This window comes from Eretmochelys imbricata, chromosome 8, assembly GCF_965152235.1.
Source record: "Eretmochelys imbricata isolate rEreImb1 chromosome 8, rEreImb1.hap1, whole genome shotgun sequence".
In the NCBI taxonomy this organism is placed as follows: domain Eukaryota; kingdom Metazoa; phylum Chordata; order Testudines; family Cheloniidae; genus Eretmochelys; species Eretmochelys imbricata.
Genome location: NC_135579.1, coordinates 36,670,470 through 36,693,539, shown reverse-complemented (window position 1 = coordinate 36,693,539; position 23,070 = coordinate 36,670,470). Strand labels below are relative to the sequence as shown.

The window sequence follows — 23,070 nt, the reverse complement described above, 5'->3', positions numbered from 1 at the left end:
TGGCTCCCACTGACGGCAGCTGCAGTTGTGTGTGCTCAGCACCTCTGAGGAGGTGGCCCTGGCATCTCAAGATAGATGCCCAGAAATTGAGGTTCCCAAGAGGAGAGGCTGCTTTTGAAAATGTTGGACTTATCATCTTTGTGCCTTATTTCCCCTCTCTGTGATATGGGCTGCTTGGAGGCTTCATGAAGTAAAGCACTCGGAGCTCCTCAGCTGATGGATACTGATGGCAGTCTCCTCCACCACCCCTTGAGTGGCTAGGATCACCTCAGGATCTTAGGACAGAATCACAGAAATGTAGAGCTGGGAGGGACCTTGAGAGGTCATCAAGTTCAGCCCCTGAGCTGCAGCAGCACCAAATAAACCTAGACCAGCCTTGACAGATGTTTGTCCAGTTTTTTTTTAAAAGCTTCCAATGATGGAAACGCCACAACCTCCCTTGGAAGCCTGTTCCGGAGCTTAATCATCATAAGAGTTGGAAAGTTTTTCCTAACATCTAACCTGAATTTCCCTTGCTGCAGATTAAGCCCTTTGCTTCTTTTCCTACCTTCAGTGGACATGGAGAACCATTGATCAACGTCTTCTTTAGAAAAACCCTTAAAATGTGTGAAGACAGTTATCAGGTCCCTCTTCAGTCTTCTTTTCTCAAGATGAAACATGTCCAGCTTTTTTAACCTTTCCTTACAAGTCAGGTTTTCTAAACCTTGTCTCATTTTTGTTGCTCTCCTCTGGACTCTCTCCAATTTGTCCACATCTCTCCTGAAGTGTGGTGCCCAGAACTGGACACAGTACTCCAGCTGAGGCCTCACCAGTGCCGAGTAGACCAGGATAGTTACCTCCTGTGCCTTACACATGACACTCCTGATGTGATTTTAGCCTTTTTCACAACCTCATCATTTTGTTGACTCATATTGAGTTTGTGATCCACTGTAACCCCCAGATTCTTTTTAGCAGTACTACCACTTAGCCAGTTATTCCCCATTTTGTGGTTGTGCATTTTATTTTCCTTCCTAAGCGAAGTACTTTGCAGTTATCTTTATTGAATTTCATCTTGTTGATTTCAGATCAGTTCTCCAATTTGTCCAGGTGGTTTTGAATTCTAATCCTGTCCCCCAAAGTGCATGCAACCCCTACCAGTTTGGTGTCATCCACCAGTATAAGCATACTCTCCACTCCATTATGCAAGTCATTAATGAAAATATTGACTAGTAGTGGACCCAGGACTAAGCCCTGTGAGACCCCACTAGATACACCCTCCCAGTTTGACAGTGAACCATTGATAACTACTCTTTGACTACGGTCTTTCAACCAGTTTTGCACTCACTTACTAGTAATGCCATCTAGATCACATTTCCCTGGTTTGCTTGTGCGAATGTCCTGTGGGATTGCGTCCAAAGCCTTTCAGAGCTATGAGGAGAGTACTGGTGCCTGGTGCCTTGCCCATATCTGGTGCTAGCACACTGAATAATTTACTGCTTCATCAGGCATTCGTAGCAGGTCTGTGCTGGCCACTTTGCTACCGTCTGTCATATCCCCTGCGATGCGAAAGGCCTGGCTGCTTGTTCCTATGGTAACTCCAGCCCCAGGAAGGGCATGGGAGCCAGGGAAAGGAAGCAGCTCCAGAGAAGCCCTTCCCGAAGTCCCCCAATATTGCTGGCTGTGAATGGGTTCCTCGTGGCAGTATTTGTGTCTGTCCAGCCCAGCCAAGCCAGAGCAAAGCCCTGCCGTACTCAGCCTGCCTTTCCAATAGAAAATGAAGCTCTAAAGAGCTGCCAGCATCCGCTGTTCCTAACAGAAGTGAGCTGTGGGACCCCAAGGCTGGAATGGGACCGAGGCAGCCTCGTGGGCACTCATGGGGGAGCTACAGCCTCCATCCAAAGTCCCTCCCGCCCCTCAGACGCTCTGTGCTGGAGCCCTCCTTAGCCACACATTAGGCTCACTGCTCTCCAAGGAGCCCCAGTAGGGAAGGAGCATCTTCTCCCTCTCTTCCCCCCATACTGTCGTTGCCTCCTCAGCAAGTATGTTCACTCAGCCTGTCTCGCTGGGCCTGATGGAGCCCCCCATGACAGGCAACCAGCTCTCTCTGCCTGGGCTGAGGCAGAAGGGGCAGCATGCCCACGATGGCACTTCTCCAGAAGGTGAGAGAGGCCAGTCCCCGCTCTCACCCGCAGCGAGGGGAATGCCTCCCTGCCCTGTGTGTCTGTGTATCTCTGTAACGACATTTGGGGCAAACAGCTCTTTCTTGCCCCACTTACATCCTCGCTGTCACTCTCCTCCTTCTCCTGGCTCCTCTGCAGCTTTTCTTCTTCCTCTTTCCTGTCATCTTCTGGCATGATGTCATCCAGCCAGCTGAGGTCCTGCCGGGAGAAGATGCACTCCATCGCCTTCCGGATCCCCACCAGCGCTAGGAGCTGGGGCCAAACCAAAGGCTCAAGTAAGTATCATGCAAAGGACAGGCACAATTAGTGACCCCCAGGGAGTGTAATTCAGTGGTCACAGCATGGGAGTGGGAGTCAGGACTCCTGAGTTCTATTCTGACTTTACCATTTACTTGCTGTGAGCCCTAGGGCAAGACCCAGTGCTGCTCTGTGCCTAAGTTTCCCCATCTGTAATATGGGGATAATACATTGGAGGGGTGCAAGGCTAAATTAGTCTTTAAGTGGGGGATTTTTTGAGGTCTTTGGATGCAAGCTGCTATATATGTGCAAAGTATTATTACTGAAGTGCATCACATCCCCTGCCAGTGTAGGGTTGAGTCTTATGTCAGCTCACTCCAGGCCCCCATTTGAGAGCCCATCCCATTCTTGCAATCAGTGAAGTCAGTGACAACACTTCCACTACCTTCAGTAGGAGCAGGAAAAGGCCCTCAATGCCTCCAGCAATGGAGATTCCACCTTTCAGGTCTGAAGCTTTCCAAACCAGGCCCGGTTACCACCTTCCCAGATCATCAAAGTCTCCAACCCACTCTTCAGACAGCAGAGACACCCCAGCAAACCTCAGCTGCCATGTGCGAACATACAGCCAGCAGGGCCTCGGTCCCAGAGCTGGCACACCATTGACAGTTAGCACTGCGATCCTGGACTGCACAGGAACCATTGCAGAGCACAGGGACAGCCCACTCCAATCAATAGGGAGGCATCTAAGTTCCTGCAGCAGCTGGAGTTTCCAGATGTTCATCAAGGGCAGTTCTAAACATAGGGCATCAGGCTGTGTGTCTGGGAAGCCAAGGCACATTGTAGGTCTCTCACACCCTTGGGTAGAGAGTAGGAGCTGATCCCTTTGGCAGCCCATTCTCTCAAGCAAGCCTGGAAGGCCTTGTCTAATGGGAATTGTGAGCACTTCATAGGAGGGGAGAGAGAGGAAGCCCAGGAGTCAGGATCTAGGGCTGTCCGAGGCCTGAGACTTGGCTATTTCTGGGCCATACCAAAGTGGGACCGGGGGGGAGAGGCAGATCAACAAGTGCTCCCCTTCTACATAGGGAGAAAGCCACCCAGTCTAGCAGGACACAGTGAGCTTGTTGCTGCCCGGCTAAGAGGACATCCTACCATCACTGGGAAAATAATGGCAGCTACGGTTGACTTGAGGATCCACAGTGCAGCCAGGCAGAGCATCTGAATGAGGGTGAAGAGGTGCACTCGGCGCAGGGGCACGTGGCGAAGGTACATGAAGTCAGGCTGGTGTTTGGTGGGCATCAGAAGGAGCTGGATTCTGTCCATGAACTGAAATGGAACAAGGGCGAACAGGTCACAAAGTGCCAAGTGAGTGAGCTGCTGGCCCAGCAATGAGACAGGACACTCAGGTTCCCAGGACTCATCTGGGGGATTTATTTCTGGTAAGGAGAGTCCAAGACCCTGAGGTCTGCAGATTGCAATCTGCCAGGCTTTGCTTTTCACACTCCAAACACCAACCCCAACTTCCTGCTAAGGATTCTGGGTAAAGTAGTCCCACAGACATTCCCTATACTAAGAGGGAACACTTTAGGAAAATTCTGCTAGGCTGATTTACATGCCATAAACGCCACTGAAGTCCTACAGCAAGCTCAGATTGGAAACCTGCCTGGGGAAAATCTTTCCAACAACATACGGTGCTGCCAGCCCTAACCTGGGTCATGATTTCAAGTTTCTCTGCAAGGAAGAGGGGTTGATTTTTTTTTAACTAAAACAGATTCTCTCTTAATTACATGCCTTCAGGAGTTGGGGCTTTACAAAAAATACCAACTATCACAAGACTTGCAATAAAATCATGAGAGCTGGCAACACTGGACATACTGCAATTCAGCTCCTGGCAGTCTAGTAGGAGTTCCATCCAACAGTCAGAAGCACACATCACAGGACACAATTCTTCTTCTCTCTCTCTCTCTCTCTCCCTCTCCCTCTCTCAATTTCACTCACTTGCAGCAGCTCTGATTAACTTTCAGCTCTGCATGTGTGTGTGTGTGAGAGAGAGACAGAAACAGAGAGGCAGGCTCTCCTGAACCACAGAGCTAGCCAAAGGGGGGAAATGGGATTGTGCCTGGAAGGGTTTTATCGTAAAGAAAAAAGGACTCCCACTGTTTATATTTCCATTAGAAATCGAGGTCTTATCAACCATGTTGTTCCGGGAAGGCTTCATGGCTGCCTGGAGAACTGGCAGGGTTCTGAAGTCGCAGAGAGCGTGGAGGTGAACCCGGAGTGATCGAGAGAGGAAAGGATTTTTATTCAGACGGTTTACACGCTATTTTTGCTTGGTTTTGTTAACACTTGACTCAAACCCTTAGGCAAGAAGCTCTCTCTCTCTCTCTCTCTTTCTCACTCTCTCTCTTTTTCTTAAAGAGACTGAACACCCTGCCCTTTCAGTGAAGGGCTGAGAAAGCTCCGAGACCACAGCACTGAGCTATCCAAGGAGTCCTCCAGCAAAACCAGGAAAGACAGGAGATAATATCCCCAATGCTTTTCAGGTAATATTAAAAAAAGCAAAACTAAACTAAAAATCTCCTCCAGCCAAAACCCTTACCCCTCCCCTGGCCGCTTCTCTGAGGCCTTATTATTCATCACAATGATGCAGAAAAGGGCTCAAATCTGACTTGTCTCATCCTTTGCCAGTCACCTCTAACCATACCCTCTCCCAGAGCTGGCTCCTGTTACTTCAGCCCTCAGTTCAGTGAGCACAGAGGGGTTAATCATTACAGCAACTGCCACATTGGGCTAAGAGCAAAATGAAAAGACCCTGGAAACAGAGAGTCCCAGCTAAAAGCAAAGCACCCTGGCACCAGCTCCTCCACACTGGAACTGTTTTTCTAGAGTGCTTCTGCTGGCAGCTTCTTAGCTCCAGCACAGCCCCTCCAGCGCGGTAGCACTGAGACCAGGCACTGGGATCAGTTTAGATGCTGGCCGGGCCAAAGCTCTCTTTAAAGTTGTGACAGACAAACGAGGGCTAGGACAGGCCATTTGTAAAGGACTCTCTAAGGCCTTTCTCCAATAGCTTTGTTGTAACATACGAGCCTTCAACAGACCCACCGCTAACAGGGAATACCCAATGGGGCATAGGGGCAGAACAGTTTTATTGGCATGAGACCAGGATGCTGAAACCACAAGTGAGTTAGGCAGGTCATGCCAAACCAGAGCCAATAAACCCTTTCTGCCACCCCCACCCCGCCACGGATTCTGCATCTGCCACATGTGCTACAGACCAGCTATTTTTGGAGTGTTTTAGAGAGGGTGTTTTATTTTATTTGTACTGTGAATCCAGTGGTCCTACAGTGGGAGCTGGCTGCCTACAAACAAGGGGAATGTTAGACGCTTCTAAACCTGGCCTAAAATAGCTTTTCTATAATTGTTGTGATTTCAAGGACTGATATCTCAGACCCCTCTGTGCTGCGTCCCCCATTAGAAAGCTGGGAACCTCCCCTTTCCAATCAGATAAACCTCCAGCTTCTAGCACTAACAGTTTGCAGAATGCCAGGCTTCCAACCTGGCACAGGTTCGGGATGGATATTTCCTATCCCATGCCTCAAGGTGGGGTCATTTTTGGGGAAAATGCCCCATTTAGGGAAAGAAAGAGAGATTTCTGGGGCAGGACGTTTTTCTACAGAAACAAACAAACCAAAAAAACCCCATAGCAGTTTGAAATTGTCCAGAGGGTTGGAATATTGGCAGTAGGGCAGTTGAGGCATTTAAAGGTGTAATATAAATGCAGTTTATTACATGGCTCTTTTAATATCTCCTTTCCTCTATCTAAGTGATAAAATCTATCCATCCATCCCCATTCACACCCCTCTACCCATCCTAGTGCGTGATGCCTATCTGTGATAAATGGCAGCATCTTGGGATACATTTCTTTAGCATACACCTTTGAATGCCTTGCCTGCACTCTGCTCCCTAATCGAGCTCCATGGGACTCTTTCTAATGTTCCAGTGCCTGATGCAGCTCCAACCAGCCTCCTTTTGTCAACCTGCCCCAGACATTTTCCCTCCTCTCCCTCCAAATGTGGAATTTCCCCTTCGAAATCACACCACCCTAGGGCCCAGGAAAGGCAAAAACCAGCCCTGCACCAGGAACAGCTTTTCTATACTTAAGTAAGTCCCAGCTTTATGCTCTGTTACCCTGCGTACAACCATGCTAGAAATGAGAGCTCGGTAGCACTAGGAATGGGGCCCAGCCCCACTTCTTAGCCTAACAGGCCCTGAGATACCAAACATTTTTGGTGACATTGTGACACTTTTATTTTGTATTCCAGGTCAATGGGCCCTGAACAGTAGGAGTCACGGACTCACAGTAACTAAGGAGACGTCTACGCTACAAAACAAAAAAACTCAAACCCGCAGCAGCAAGTCTCAGAACCAGGATCAACGGACCCAGGCTCGTGGGGCTCGTGCTACGGGGCTACAGATAGTAGTGAAGATGTTTCTTGCACAGGCTGGACACAGGGCTCTCAGACCCATCTCCCTTCGCTGGGTCTCAGAGCCCGGGCTCCAGCCCAAACATCTAACACGGCTATTTTTAGCCCCGTAGCGTGTGTCCGAGTCAGTTGACCCAGACTCTGAGATTCGCTGCTGTGGGATTTTTTTTTTTGCTGTGTACCCCAAAACACCCACCTTTATTGGTGAGAAGACACAGAAAATTGTCCTAATCAATGTGTGTGTTCAAACTCTCTACAACAGGTTTTCTGTAACAGATGGGATACCTAGACAATACATGGGGTGGTGGGATGGGGGGGTCTATCAGCCTTTGTTTGGGATGACCTGCACAACACATTTGTGATGTCTCCCTCCCCCGCAAACATTAACAAGTTTATAAATAAGCCCCCATGCCACAACATATGGCTAGAGCTGGAACTGAGCAAAAATGTTACATCCCCTGAATTCAACCCACACATTGAGAACATTGAGAAACTGGAGCAGAAATGTCAAGGTGATTGACCTCTGTGGATCTGTACTCACCTGGATACTGTTAAGAGCGGCCACACCCATGTACAGAAAGACACCATACAGCACAGGCATAGGGATATACTGGAGAAATCAAGTGAGAAGCATCAGCAGAGTCAGATGTAGTTTTCCTTACAAAAACTTATGGAATTTAATCATCTTCCATAAGGTCAGTCTTCAAGTATGGCCGGCCCGTTTGGTTGTTTCATTTCGGACACAGCAGTTTAGTTTTATGGTTATTGCTTAAGGTATAAGGATTTGAACTTTGGATATATTCCTACGCAGCACACTTGGTTAAGATAGCATTATGGTGGTAAAGACAGATTAGCTACTGCAGAAAACAGCTTGCTAGAAAGTTGTGGGTATCAAAATCCAAATGTTTGAAAACCAGGAAATTCTGCTGCAAGAGAATGTTTTCAAAGCACAAATATTTGAAAGTCAGGAAATTCTGAAAAAAGGTTCCACAAACACCCTTAACTCTGCCCCCATACCCCACTATACCCTGAACTGTCCATCTGATGACAAATCAGAGGTAAGATCACTAAGGTTTTGTTACTCTCGCACTATCCGTCAGATGCAGATGCTGTCTAGTTTGGTTTGGAAAAAGAGGTACACTGTAGACTACAGATATTATTTGGCCAATGGAAAGGGTCAGGGTGGAGATCTGCTTGGATGCAGAGACTTGGATCCCAGTCCCACATCAGAGGGAGAAAAGCTCATTATGTGGCAGCGGTCTTCGTAGAGGGAGGATGGTTGGGCAAGACTTGCCCTTGTTCTGGTTCTGTCGCCTTGAGGTTGCACTCATACTGTGTGATGTATTATAGGGTACGTTTGTGGTTTGAGCTGAAGCTATAAATTCCAGCCAGATTAGCATAGCCCTGCCAGTGCAAACACCGGGAAGAGCTAGACGCGCCAAGTATATGACTAGCATTTTGGGCAGGAATGTACATAGGATGGCTAGTTCCTCCCACTGCTTGCTCTGCCACGGCTATGCTTCCATCTGAGTACATTGGCTCGATCAGAGCTAGCGTGGGTATGTCTCCTCAAGCTGGAATTTACACCTCCCACTCCAAGTTTAGACATACCGTAGTGGAGCAGTATGGAGTGGAACAGTATAGAGTAGGGACTGTATGGGGACTGTATGAGGAGGGTAAAATGTGACCACGCTGTGGTCTCTCGATAAGCATCGGAATGGCGACAGTGGAGGGAGGTCTTTGGCCTGCATATGGAAGACAGGAGGTGAAGCTGACACAGGAGGAGGTGAATTGGAGGAGGAGCTGTGGCTGGAAGATGATGGAGGAATGCAGGTCATCCATTACAATATGGGATGGTGAATGGTATTTTCTTGGGCTTAGATGAGTGAAAATTAACTGAGAAGGACTATCAGAATTTCTGATGCATCCATTGCTGTGGGCTCTGTACTGATAGTCCAGTCTTTTCCCACTTCTGTAATAATGATGTAAACCAAAAACGCTTTATTACCTTGAGAACCGGGGCCAAAAAAACCGACACTCCGGTGAGGATAAAGACCACCAGGCCAGTCAGTCTCTGCTCCCTGCAGACAAACACTCCTGCTGTTAGACACTGTATTTCATGTTTGAACCACAGCTCTTCTTACCCGGCCCAATCTATGGCCAGGGATACAGAGCAGAACAGCCAGTGCACTGCTCCAGCGCCATACGAAGATGCCCCAGCTGCAAGTAGCCCTGCCTGTAGTATCCCCTAAGCCTCTGCTAATGCTCCATTTCCGCTTTGCCTCTAGGGCTCACCTGAATGTGAACAAATCAAGGAACTGCACACAGGTGCTCCAAATGGAGCTGCAGGCATCATCTGAGAAGGACCTGTGCAGAAGCCCCTGGTCTGCTTTGCTGTTCTTCTCTGAACCAGGTGCTCTGAAGCACCAGCCTTCACTTCTCTACCTCAGAGTCAAACCAGGCATTGGAAAAGGAGAAGTGATGTCAAAGAGTGAAGGAAAAAACTTCTGCCATCACCCTAGACTTTTCCCTGTCATTGGCTCCTGCAGCACAGTGATAACTGACTGTTCAGGAATTGTATGGGGTTACAAGCACCCTATACAATGGCCTCATTGCATGGATAGCTATGCCTTAACATGGTGTGAAAACCAGTAATAAAATATCCATGCATACTTAGTACTTGCTCTTGTAGCACAGTATGTAGCTCTGCCCAGTGAGTAGAGAACATCTACAGACCATTCGAGTCAACACAAAACTCTCAGTTGACTGTCTAATTAGACAGACAGATGGATCTGATTGCGTGCCCATCCATTCACTGGTTTTCTATACATCAGCCATACATCTGTTCCAAAATCCCAACCTCCAGCAGTGGCTGGTACCTGGTGCTTTAGGGGAATGCAAAATTCCCTCGTAATGCAGCTGGCCAACTGTGCAGTGGGGACCTGGGGAAGGGGAGCTTCTTTCCTCACTTCCGTAGCACCCTGCACTCCGAGGCATGGAGTCAGGTTGACTGGGAAGACAATTCCGAGAGCACTTCCAGCACCAGATCATCAGCAGGACACATTTTCCCTTAGTTGTTCAGTGATTTCTACGAGTAATATTCATCACAGATTTCACCACAACTCAGCACTGGAATTCTAGGGTCAGCCTGGCCCTTGGAGAGCATGCCAGCTGGAATTTTCAAGGTGGTTTTGTGTAATGGGAGGGGGAAACAATACCTGATTCCCAGGAACTTGGGCTGCTCTCCTGGTGCAGAAGTTGTACTCTCCTTTTTCAGGCTGTCCATGTGGGCTAGGGAGATGACAGTGGCAGACACATACCACGGGAGGCCCGTCACAGATGTGAGGATCATCAGAAGGGAAACACAGAATAAATCCAGGTGAAAACCTGCCCCTTTCTGGAATGAGAGACACATCAGTGCTCAGAGACGCAGCAGCCTGCAGGGAATGGGGAATCAAGGGTTACATCTTGTTTCTAATGGATCCTACTGGCTGTAGCAGGAGCTCTGTGCATGTAGCCAAGGGCCAGAATTTGACCCTATGGGTACATTATACCAAATGGAAGTTCCATCAGCCAGCAGAGATCACCTCCTGCATTGCCACTGCAGAGGAGTTGGGCTCCCTAGCTAGAGGCTGGGGGTAGGACATTCTCAGTGAAGCACCCTTGACTCTGGGATTTGCTTCCTCCCTTGGGCTGACACAGCCTGCAGCTCTTAACTTCAGCTCACACAGCCAGGCCTATCCCCATGCTTTTAACCATGGGATGGTCAAGTGGGAAGGGTCTCATTTTTGCTTGTGGAAATTGCTGGGAGTCAGGTGCCCCAGGGGTTTTGCAAATCCCACTAAAATTCACATCTTTAGGTGCCTAAATACTTTAAAAATCCGGCCCCTCAAGCATTACCAACCAATTAGGCAATCAGCTTGCTGTCTAGTGGACAATGATCCCTTGATACATGTTTGGAAAAAAAAAGTTAATAACCTACAGGGAAATAATTAAACAATCCGTCCCCCCACCCCCAAGCCAGCTGGCTCTCAGTAATTCAACAAAAACAGAAGAAAATGTGTACAGTCAGGATCCTGTTAGTTCCTGATTGGCTTGAGGTGTAGGATGAGTTCCAATCTCTGATCCAGTCAGCGTGCATATGTACCCTACATTCCAGTGACCAGTGTCTCTACAAAACAAGGTAGCCGCTATTAACACTGTCTGTTGGGACTATTCATGGATGGTCTATTTCTCTACATGGTTTCTGGTTCATTTTTGTTTCTGTTCATTGATCTGTCTGAAAACTACAAGGGCTTTTAAATAAAAATACTAGCATTCTAGAGCGATGACCATAGTCACTGCAGAGACTTGAGCTGATAGGGTCTATTTATGTACCTAGTCGTCTTTCTGGTTAGCCTGTCATTTGTGATCAAATCCCAATATAATGCAAATGTATTCATTCTTCAGTAGGATTTGCTGTGGAACAATCATCCATAAAGCATGGATTGTTCAGAAACTGTTCACCTCCTCTGCTCTAGTCACTATATTAGTGGGATGGGGTTGGTTGCTTAAGTCACATTTTTTCCCTGATCCTGCCTGGATGTACTGAACAGGGGGATAATGAATCACACATAATGTGCTCTCCACTACAAATTTACAGACGAAAAATCATTCATGTTAAAATCAGGGATTTTGTAACATTTTCACAGCTACCCAGCAGCAGCCTGACTCCTCGAGGATAAAGAATAATTACACACCTCATGGTAACTGTGCTTCTTTGGGATGTTTTATCTGTGTGGATCCCACATGTGCCTCCTGCGCAAGAGATTGGAATCTTGGAACAGTAAAGTCTGCTGGGCTGAACCTGCATCTTGCACATCCTCAGGCCCTGCCCACCCAAGGGCAGATCAACTGCAACCATCCCTCTCCTCCCTCTCTAACTCAGCCTTCCAGGTAAAGAAACAAGCAGGGAATGGAAGGTTTCGCGGGATTCACACAGACAGAACATCTCGATGAAACACACTTACTGCCACGTAAATAACTGTTCCCTCATTTTCGACTGCTTGTCTGTGTGAATCCCACTTTGGGGGACTAGCAAGCAGACCTCATCTAGAAGGTGGTGTTGAGGAGTCCCAGTGGCCCTCCCAAAACTGCCTTCCTATCTCGCAGCCACGCTGAGGGCCATCATGTTTAATGAAAGTGAGGGGGGATGACTCTGCATGGCTGCCTTGAAGATCTCAGGTATGGGGATGTTGCTGAAATTCACAGAAGAGGCAGCCTAAGCTCTGGTGAATGAGCTTTGATACCCAGAGGAATATCCCCTCGATCATGTGAGAGCAGACTGAATTGCACTGGGTGATCCACGCAGACACTCTCTTGGAAGAAATGGCTTCAGAAGCACAACAGGGGAGACAGGACAAAGCCCTTCGGCCTATCCAGGCAATATAGCAAAGCCCTTGAGACATCCAAGGTCTGAAGTTTTTTCTCTCCGAGGAAGCAGCGGGGCTTGGGTGGGGGAGGGAAAATGAATAGATTGAGCTAACTCAAAGTCCAAGCCATCTTTGGGAATAAATTTGGGATGAGGGCTCACCACCACCATATCTCTGTGGAATGTGTGGAAGTTGGGTGAGCGACAAGAGCTCAGGGCTCACATGCTAATGTTATGGTCTTCCTGAGAATATGGTAGTGTAGAGAGCTTTCAGAAAAAGGCTCAAATATGGGGCGGAAAGGACAATATGGAGATCCCAGGTAAGCTGGAGCTCTCTGATTGGTGGATAAGTGTGAAGCAACCCTTTCAAAAACCTAGAAACAGCAGGATGGGAGAATACTGGGCTTCACTGGAAGAGAGGACGGCATGGCAAAATCACTGCGAAATGGACCTTCATTGAACTGAATGAGAGTCCAGAAAATTTCAGGTGCAGGACATAATCAAACATCTTGGGAACAGGGGTCTCCAATGCATCAAGTTTGTGCTGGGCTGCCCAAACTGAAAGCCTTCTCCACTTTGAGGAGCAGGTTTTCCTTGTGGAGGGCTTCCTGCTATGCAGTAGGACTTCTCATACCTGTAGGGAACAGTCAGTAGCACTTTGCCAGCCAGCATCTGGGCCATCAGGTGTAATGAGTTTGGGTCTGGGTGAAGAATTTGATCTCATCTTTGTGATATTATGTCTGGACCATCTGGAAGTGCCTTTGGAGGCCGAGTTGACATTCAGAGGCGAGTTATCAGCCAGAACTGCCTCGGCCAATCAGGATTGGTGTAGCTGCATCATGACTGATTTTCCCTATCCCCCTGGGTATCAGAGGGAGGGGTTGAAATGCATACATGACACCTGGATTCAGTGTCTTGCACGCCGCCTGGGCTCATGCCTACTCTGGAGCAAAAGACTGGACACATCATGTTTTCTTTGGTGGAATTTCCCCACTGGTGAAATCTCAGTCTGAGGATGGTGCTCTTCAGAGACCATGATTGTCTCAGCAGACAATCTGTCCCCAATTTGCTGTTGGCTGGTGGGAGATAAGAGCAATTGGAGTTATCTTAGGAAGTCAACACCAAGTCCATAGGTTGAGTGCCTCTTGGCACAGGGGTGAGGAATGGGCAACTTCCCTCTTGTTTAGATAATATATTGCAAATGTGCTGTCTGTTGGGTTCTGTGTGCTGGAATTCCTTAAGGCTGGCAGGAACGCTTTGCAGGTTAACCTGATTGTCCTGCGTTCCAAGAGGTTTATATGCAGTCCCATCTCTTGCTGCAACCACATTCCCTGTATTTGGAGATGGTTCCAGTGAGCACCCCACCCTGTTTCCGATGTGTCTCTGATCAGTGTCTTTGGAGGAGGAGAGGCGGAGTATGGTACTCTTCTTCACACATTCTGTGAGTCTGTCCATCATCCTAGCAAAGGCAAGATATGAGCTGGGATCATGATATGCATGTCCATTTGATGTCTCATAGGGACACACTGATCTCAGCCAGTCCTGTAACAGGGATAGGTGAAGTTGGGCTAGTGGTATCACCTGTAAAAAATGACATGTGGCCTAAAAGTTTGAGACAGCTTCTCAGTGTAATTGACGGATGTAACTTGATGTTGGATATTGCCTGTATAGACTGAAATCTTTCTTCTGGAAGATAGGCCTTTGCCAATTTGAATAGATGAGAGCGCCTATGAACTCTATCCCCTGTGAAGGGTTGAGTGATTACTTTTTGTAGTTTACTATCATGTCCAACTCCCTGAACAGGTCAAAATCTATGTTTAGGGTTGTGGTAACATCCTGATGAGACCTGCCTTTGATCAGCCAATCATCTAGATATGGATAGACAAGAACGCCTTGTCTCCTTACATCTGAGGCCACCATAGCCAAGCATTTTGTGAAGACTCTCGCTGTTAACGACATGGTATTGATAGTGGTTGGGCCCTACTGTGAAACGTGACCTTTTTATGGGTCAGATGGATCCTGATACAGAAATTTGCATCCTGGAGTTCGAGAACCACAAACCAGTCTTGAGCCTGTAAAAAGTCTGTAAGCAGGTCGTTTCCTTTGAGAGAACCTGGGTTCCTTTCTTGGAGAATAATCAGCAGGTTGTTACTGGAAGTATGTGGGTGCTCTCTGAATCTGAAGGGCTTCCACCTCAAGGCGGGGGTATAAACACTGGTGCTGGCTTTAGGAGTCACAGCCTGGCTGACAGGGGCACTGATGACGTGGATTTTGAAGTGAAAGGGCCTGACTTGGAGCTGGATGTTAGTTCTGCTGGGTCCAAAGTGCCCCTCCTAGACTGCTCCAGAAGAAAAGGTTTTAGTCTCATGTCTCCTGAGTGTTTCTCCTTCTTGGCAAGAAGGACCAGCAGATAGAGCCATGGTCAGGTGCGGGGGGCTCTCGCCTAAACAAAATAAACAGCAGTTCTGCCTGGCAGGGCCAGGAATGGGACCATCCCAGGACTGGCAGACTTTAAGTCCACCATATAAGGTGGTAGTGGGGTGTGGGGGGGGTGGGGCAAAACAATAATAGGAATTAAAAAAAAACCCAAAAGTTTGAGGAAGAAAAGAAAAGAATGTCATTCTAAGGGAATGAACCCCAAGTCACTGTGCGACAAACGAGCGTGAAGGGGCCGCAGGTTTGGTTCCATCTTGCTGCCATGGGCTGTAAGCGGGAACTGAAGGATGGTGATGGTATTCTGTCAGCTGGCAGGGGGTGGGAGGACATGCGCAGCACAGGTGTGCCCCAAGAGACACTGCTATCCAGACTCCAGTCTCACATGCACGAAGCACGTGCACAGTGTAGAACGGAATCCACATGGAGACATCCCCAAAGAACAACACTACGCTCTGACCCCAGGAATCACAGGGAACTGAGCACAGTGTTTTTTCTGCCAAGTTATTCCCAAATCCGTTTCTGCCACCATTCATCTGGCTCTAGGGGGTGAGTCTAGCCTGAACCATGGCCTCTGGAGGCTTCCTGCCGAATGCAGCAGGGCTTGTTTACTAAGGGCTGCTTGCACCTAGCTCTAGCACTGCAGCTCATTTCTCCTTCTCTAAGCTAAGCTGGCCATTTCTATCCAGCCTTCAGAAGCAGGCAGGGAAGTCAGACTAACACAAGAGCTGGTGCAGGGGTTTGCTCCAGGGAGGAAGGAGACTGGGTATCTTCCTGCTGGTAACTCTTAGGAGATGCCTTCGGAGGGCAGCTGATATGCATCAGGGAGGTGAACAAGCACAGCAAGAGCAATTGGATCAGTCACAATCCCAGCTCAGCCGAACAAAACCAGGTGTGTTCCCAGGCCCAGTGAACCTGTTTGTCTTAGCGCAAGGTCTGGTGATTGGAGAAGGCTTCATCCTTGGCTCTGAGTTTATGCCTGTGCGAGCAGGTTAGGGAAAACCTCAGTACGCCTCATGAGAAAAACAAGTGCCAGCAGGGCCCAGCCCTGGGTAAGGCGCCCTGACGGCCAGGGGCCAAGCGGCATGGCAGTGTCAGAGAGAAAGCTGCACTCTCTCATCCAGAGAGATTCCTGCTAGTACGTGCAGCTGGGACGTCAGTGCCTGTGGCAAATGATGCCACAGGATGCTAGGGACAGACAGGCAGCTGAGCCAGGGAGACTAGGGGAGGAGCACAAAGGAAAGGTCCCTTGCTGGCATCAGCTGAAGGGAGGCAGTGTGGCCTAGTGGTTAGATCAAGACACTGGGAGAAAGGAGACTGGGCATTTAGTCCTGACTGATTCACCGTGTAACTCTGGGCAAGTCACTAGTCTCTCTGGGCCTCACTTTTCCCAGCTGTAAAATGGAGCTGACAATGCTGACTGGCGTTGGAGAAACGGGCTGAGATCCTAGCATGAAAGGCTCTGGGGAAGCCCTTGTTTCCCTGGGTGATGGGAGGAGCTGGCCCTTGCTTTGCCAGGGGTCCCAGGGCTCAGAGGGATGTCATGCAGAGAGCACTGTGTTTAGAGGCCCCTGTGGATTTAGGGGCTTTGTCGTGGCCCAAGCTAAGGGCTTAATCTTGGGAAGTGCTGAGTGCCCTCATCTCCCAGTGACTTCAGGGCCAACTGAGGGTACTCAGCACCTTGCCAGAGGCTCTCAGCTCTTCACAGGATCAGTCCCTGAGTGGCTGAGAGCCTCTGCCAGGCAATTAGCTGGGAGAATTCCTGGCTTCCTCCCTTCTGAGAAGGGGAAGGGGAAGAAAGCGGCCCCCCTCCCAGTGCATTGATTTTAAATAATACCTTTGTTTTCAAATGTCCCCATGACCCCAAATGCAGGGACACGCATGCGGGGCCCAGCACTCCCCAGGAAGAGCCCTTCACCAGCCCACAGACAGCCTCCAGTTTGGATTTGGTTTTGCATTAGTCCTGATTCTTCACGCTGATAGAAACTGGGCTGGGGAGCAGCTGCAACATGCCCCTCCCCAGCTCCGCAGGCACTCATCCCCCTTCTGGGGCCTGGCTCACTGGGGCAGAACTCCATTCAGAGACAGACCTCACTGTGCCTCACTACACAATGCCAGCAAGCTGCATCTCCTGTTAACATGGACAGCTGGCATGATCAGCCTTTCCTGTCTGATGTGCTTTAACCAGGGATGGTGACCCCATGACAATCCAGCCCTTCACACTGCATTGGACACCAATGCTTGGGAGACTAGCCTAGAGCAGGGGCCCTGCACCCAATGCCTCCCCAGCCCTGCCCTCCATGCATTAGGGCAAGGTTCCAGATCAGAGCCTGCAGGGAGCTCCACGTAGGGTAATGAGGTGTCTGGTTTTCGACTGGAATGCCCGGTTGAAAAGGGACCCTAGTGGTTCCCATCAGCACTGCTGACCAGGCCGTTAAAAGTCCAGTTGGCGTGGGACTGGCAGGCTCCCTACCCGGCTCCACACAGCTCCTCTTGGCTCCTACATTTAGGGGCAGCCACAGGGGCTCCGTGCACTGCCCCTGCCCCGCCCTGAGCGCTGACTCTGCAGTTCCCGTTGGCCAAGAACGGCGGCCAATGGGAGCTGCGGGGGCAATTCCTGTGGGCAGAGGCAGTGCGGAGAGCCATCTGGCCATGCCTCTGTGTAGGGGCCAAGGGACATGTCACCACTTCCAGGGAGCCACCCGAGGTGAGTGCCGCCCGGAGCCCACACCCTGAAACCCCTCCCACACCCCAACCACCTGCCCCAGCTTGGAACCCTCTCCTGTATGCCTAACCCCTCGGCCCCAGCCTGGAGCCCCCTCCAGCACCGCAAATCCCTCATTCCTGACCCCACCCCAGAGCTCACACCCCCAGCCGGAGCCCTCACCCACTCCTGCACCCCAGCCTCCTTCCCCAGCGCAGATCTCCCTCCCGCACCCTGAATCCCTCATTTCTGGCCCCACCCCGGAGCTCGCACCCCCAGCCCAGAGCCCATACCCCTTCCCACACTGCAAACCCCTGCCTCAGCCTGGAGCCCCCTCCCACACTCTGAAGCCCTCGGCCCCAGCCCACAGCCAGGAGCCCCCTCCTTCACCCAAAACTCCTCATCCGCAGCCCCACCTCAGAGCCCACACCCCCAGCTGACACCCTCACCCCTTCCTGGACCCCAACCCCCTGCACCAGCCTCGTGAAAATGAGCAAGTGAGGGTTGGGGAAGAGCGAGCAACAGAGGGAGGGGGGATGGAGTGAGTGGGGTGCGGAGCCTCGGAGAAAGGGCTAAACAAGGGTCGGGACCTTGGGACGGGGCGGGGAGGGGGGCAGGGAAAGGGTGTTTGGGTTTGTGTAATTAGAAAGTTGGCAACTTTAGCCCCACCCCTCAGAGCCCCTAGAACAGATGGGATTTAACCTACCGGCTGCCAATTTCTGGGCAGACATGATGGTTTCCTTGGAATAAAGGAAACCCACAAGGTGTTGAACAGGGCAGCTGCACAAGCCTGTGTGATTCCCTCTAAAACAGCCCATCCTCCCATCCCCAGGTTGGCCTGCCCCATGCTGCCAGCCACCCGCCATGCCCAGGCCAGCCTGACCATACTGCCAGCTTCCTGCCATCCCCAGGCCGTCCTGCGCCACACTGCCAGCCTCCCACTATGCCTGGGCCATCTTGCCCCGCACTGCCAGCCTCCCCCTATACTCAGATCCTCAGCACTACCAGCCTCCCGCCATGCCCAAATCCCCAGGACTGCCAGCCTCCCGCCATCCCTAGGCCATCCTGTCCCGCACTGCCAGCCTCCCACTGTACCCAGATCCTCAGCACTGCCAGCCTCCCACCATGCCCGGGCCGGCCTGTCCGGCACTGCCAGTCTCCCACTACACCCAGATCCTCAGCACTGCCAGCCTCCCACCATGCCCAGGCTGGCCTGCCTGGCACTGCCAGCCTCCCACTATACCCAGATCCTCAGCACTGCCAGCCTCCTGCCATGCCCAGGCCAGCCTGCTTGGCACTGCCAGGCTCCCACTATACCCAGTTCCCCAGCACCACCAGCCTCCCGCCATGCCCCGGCTGGCCTGCCCCGCATTGCCAGCCTCCCACTATACCCAGATCCCAGATCCCCAGCACCGCCAGCCTCCCGCCATGCCCTGGCTGGCCTGCCCCGCACTGACCTGGAGCCTGTATTCTTTGCGGTTGAGGATGACGGCGGTGATTTGCTGGTCCATGAAGATGAGGATGATGACCAGAACGGCAGGCACGGTGGAGACCAGGCAAACCCACCAAGGGTTCACTCCCAAGGGAAACACGACCCAGCCTCGCTGGGAGTTCGTGGGCTGCATGGGGAGTGCAAGAGGTCAGACTGTACATTACAGGGCTAGCACCCTGCACTGCACTTACTAATGGGCAAAAAGTGCTTTGGGCAACATTGGGGTGGGCTGGGCAGGTCAGATTACTGGCCCAGACAGTTCTCCACTAGGTCTCCAGCAATGGTCAACACAGGATGCTTCAGAGCAAAAGGAACCCTCACTCCCCTCCCCCTGGCCATTGTGCAATGTTGCACCTGAGGGAAAATGCTTCTCCTGACTAACTGGAATGGTGATCTGTGCTCTGCACCATGGCAGTGGCCAAGCCCCGAGAGGCAGTAAGCAAGCCCTGAACCAAGCCCTGGATGCTTGTGAACAGCCCCATCTGTGCTCACTCCAGGCCATGCTCCAGCTGATTAACGTTAACCAACCACCACTCTTCCCTGTTGTTGTGCAAGGGCATCAGTCCTGCCCCGGGAGGTGGGGCCAGTCCTCTGCAGTCACCTGCTCCTGTTGCATGGCGCATGGGGAGGGATCCAGGCCATGGTTTCACATTGGTACCAACCCAACATTCAGAAATCGTGAGTCAGGCCCACAAAAATTGATTTAAAATCATGAGACTTTTAGAAAATAATAAAAAGGGGGAAGGGTCTTTTTCTTTGCCTGCTGGATTTAAAACTTTTGAGTCACATTTTCAAGCTTTTCTTTGCTACCACGAGGGCTAGCAACACTTATTTTTTAAAATGAAAGCTGGGATTGTCCCTTATTCACATGACTCCAGGAGCTTGGGTTTGAAGAAAAATACTAAATTTGCAATTGTGAGCGCTGGTAACACTAGTTTCACGGCAGCCTTTGTGGGCCCAGTTTTCACAGCCCATGGGCTGTCCATGTCGTGGAGATGTCTGCCTGGCTGTGTGTCCACGCAAATCCAGACCCATGCAGGTGCCTGCACCAGTACAGGTACAAATCAGGCACAAATTTGTGCTCACATTTCCACATGTCTCCCGAGGGTCTGAAAACCAGGCCCAGCAGGGCAAATGCAATCGAGCCCTATATCCATGGTAAGAAGGTAGATATGGAGAATCCAGAAAAAGATGATGAATGCGAAAAGACCCAGTGCTTTAAAGATATGCATGTATAGAGAGCAGCGTGGGACAGCGGTTAGAGCAGGAGTGTGGGCGACATCTCCCGTTCTCCATTCCCAGCTCTTCCACTGACAAAATACGATCGTAGGCAAATCGTATAATTCCACAGTTAAAGCATCTCTAAAATGGGGATAATAGGACCTTCTGGCCTCAGGGGTGCTGCGTGTGCTTTAATTAAGAAATAGCTTTTGAGATCTATGGAGGGAAGCTGCCAGGGGCCCTAATCATTACAGATGTCCTAATACATCCTGGCCTTCAGCCAAAACATGTCACAGCAGCCACCCTGCTCAGGCCAGGGTGCCTTGCCCTGCCCCTTTCAGCCCTGGCATTTCCCCCACATTTGCCAGGTGGCACTTTGCCTTCAGCTTGGAGAATGGGCAAGTGGCTCCCTCATTAACCTGATGCACAATCCGCCTGACAGGGAGCTATGGGCCTCCATGGAGCCTGCATGCTAGCTCTGCAGCCTCTGCTAATTCCTTTCCACACCCAGGCCTGGGGTGGGGGGCAGGGAACCCAAGCCCAGACTTGAGCTGGTGTCTCCTGCTTTGCTGCGTGCTGTGGCATCATTTGCATGATTACATGACTGTTTAGTTGGGTCCAGTTGCTAAGCTGAGGTTATTTATAGATCAAGGGATTGGCTGGAGCTTCCCCCCTCCTCCTTCCTAAGAACAGCTCCAAAAGGAAGTCACCCTGCAGAGTTGGATGTGTGTGTGTGTGTGTCACGTTAAGGGGCTATAAAATCCCACAGTCCCTGAGTTTTCTGCAGATCCCTCTTGGCCCTGCAACTGCAGAGAGTGCTGAAAGGGAAAGAGCTGGATGGAAAACCCACAGACCAGATTGATCTTGGGTGTCAGCCCAGAGGACTCAGTGGAGTTATTCCAGGGGTGTGGGCAAAATTCTCCCTGCTCCACAGCATTGCACGTTCTGGATTTGTTCCGTACCCCAGCTCTCAAGAGCTGACTTGAATGTGGGAGAACGCACGAGGTGGGACGCAGCCCCGCACATTCCCATCTGCACGGTTAGGAGTGGAGGGCTGGAGAGCTGAGGGGTTACGGAGCCCCATGGCTCTGGCTTGCACAATGAGGTTTGAACAACCAGTGGGGAACTGAGGAGTAGGTCTGCGTGTCACCTCTAGGGGCAGTGTGGAGAAGCCGGCCTTGAAAGAGAAGGGTTGCCATAGACTGGCCAGGCGAGGGAAGGAGGGAAAGGGAGAGGCCATAGAAAGCCATTATCATCTGGTGGCCTGTAACTTAGATGGACTTTTCAGTGCTGTTGTAAGTGGAGAGCTCTTCGTGTCATGACACCACCACGGCAGCTTTCCCTGATTGCCCCCTGGTTGGACTGGCTCGGCAGGCCCAGGATTGGGCAGGGTGGGGCACGCTGGCACCTGGAGGGTGCTTGCCCTACCGTTGTCCATTTGTTCCATGGCTAACTCAATGAGGTCAGTCCCCAGGGCTGTCAACCTGGCCCCTATTCCTGCGCCACCCAGGTGGAGCTGATGCTGTGACTCAGAAGGGGGCACTGAGTTCGCAGCCCGGAAAGGCACGGTCTCTCCAGGAGAAGTTCCCAGGTTCCATTTCTTGTTCCCTTGCTTTCTTTGTGGCCTCCGTGATGGGTTGGAAAATTCTGGAGAAGGTTTCTGGCCTCAGAGCATGGGGCCTTGGGACAGTGGATCCCTTACTACCTACACTCCCAGTCTGCGGGGTACCCAGTCTGAACCGGCCCTCTGGGAGGGGAGTTCAAGCAAAGGTCTCCCCTTCCTTCAGAGCTCCTCCTTATGCTCCGAGGGCTTCCTCGGATTCCCAGGCAGTTTGCAAGCTCTGCAGGGGCGTCTCAACAAGCTGCCCAGCCCTGCTGGCATGTTGGCTCCTGGCCTGAGCAGGTTCAAGGGCTCCTTTGTCCTGCTCTAGTTCTAGTGCTGAAGGAGATGGGACAAGACTGTGGGGTACAGGGAATTAGATGGGCAGGCCTTATAGCAGCTGGTCCTGCAAGGGCCCATCTAAACCCTGGAGCAGAGGGGGCAGGCCCAGAGCAGCACCCAACTGGGCAGCATGGAATCCCTTTCTTTTACAGTGAATGGGGTGGTGCCCTAGATCCAGAGAGTGGGGCCAGCAGCAGGGCTGGCGTCACACTCATCACCACCCACAGTCTCGCTAGGGGCCTCACTCTCCATGGCCCATGCAGGATTCTCTGCTGAAGCTTCCAACAAGGGGGCCTGCTTGTGCCAGTTGCAATGGAGGAGTTTGTAGGGTGGATGGCTCACTAGATGCTGGACTGAGGGACTCAGCTCATATCAGGATCAGATCACCGTGATCAGAGGGTAACAGCTTCCAGCTGCTCTGATTCCAGCTGGGTTCGAAGCTGCGAGGCTGTATGAAGGGGAACGCCTTGTATTTCATTACCAGTTGTCTGAGCCCAGGGCTGGCCCGAGGCTGGGGGCCCATTATAACAATGCCTGGACACTGAGGAGAACAGGGATGAGGGATATGGGCTGTGGCTCTGGCTGGCAGGCAGGGATATAGTGAGGGCAACATGGGACCCCAGGCAGCTGCATCACTCGTCTTTGCCTGTGGGCACCATTGCCTGAGCCATCCAGTCTCCAGATAACATGAGCCCTGCAGCACTTCCAGCGCCTGGGGTTGAGCAGCGGCAGGAATGATGTATCCTTTGCAGCAAGAACAGGCCAACTCAAAGCAACGTAGGACTAATTAACTGCTCAGTGGGTCTATGGACAGCCTACTGAGCAGCTTTGCTGTGGATCCCCAGTGTCAGCCTTGGGGCTGTGATCCAGGAATACACCCTCCAGCTCTGGCCCAGAGAGAAACGGGGAGGGCTCTCACAGGAGCAAGGGCTTGCAAATCTCGCCCACCCAAGGGATGAGAGGCAACATCACGGGAAACCAAGGGCTACAT

The 23,070-nt window shown here is 51.1% G+C and overlaps 1 protein-coding gene across 1 annotated transcript in view; it reads right to left on the bottom strand.

The window, feature by feature from the left end:
• Nucleotides 1-23,070, bottom strand: part of SLC4A9 (solute carrier family 4 member 9) — a 50,066-nt gene that overhangs the window by 856 nt on the left and 26,140 nt on the right. The window contains exons 15-20 of the mRNA XM_077824749.1: nt 18,882-19,043; nt 10,096-10,274; nt 8,886-8,958; nt 7,419-7,487; nt 3,546-3,719; nt 2,166-2,411 (exon numbers count right to left, since the gene is read on the bottom strand). Coding sequence (XP_077680875.1) covers nt 2,166-2,411; nt 3,546-3,719; nt 7,419-7,487; nt 8,886-8,958; nt 10,096-10,274; nt 18,882-19,043 — 903 coding nt within the window. The remainder of the gene's footprint in view (nt 1-2,165; nt 2,412-3,545; nt 3,720-7,418; nt 7,488-8,885; nt 8,959-10,095; nt 10,275-18,881; nt 19,044-23,070) is intronic.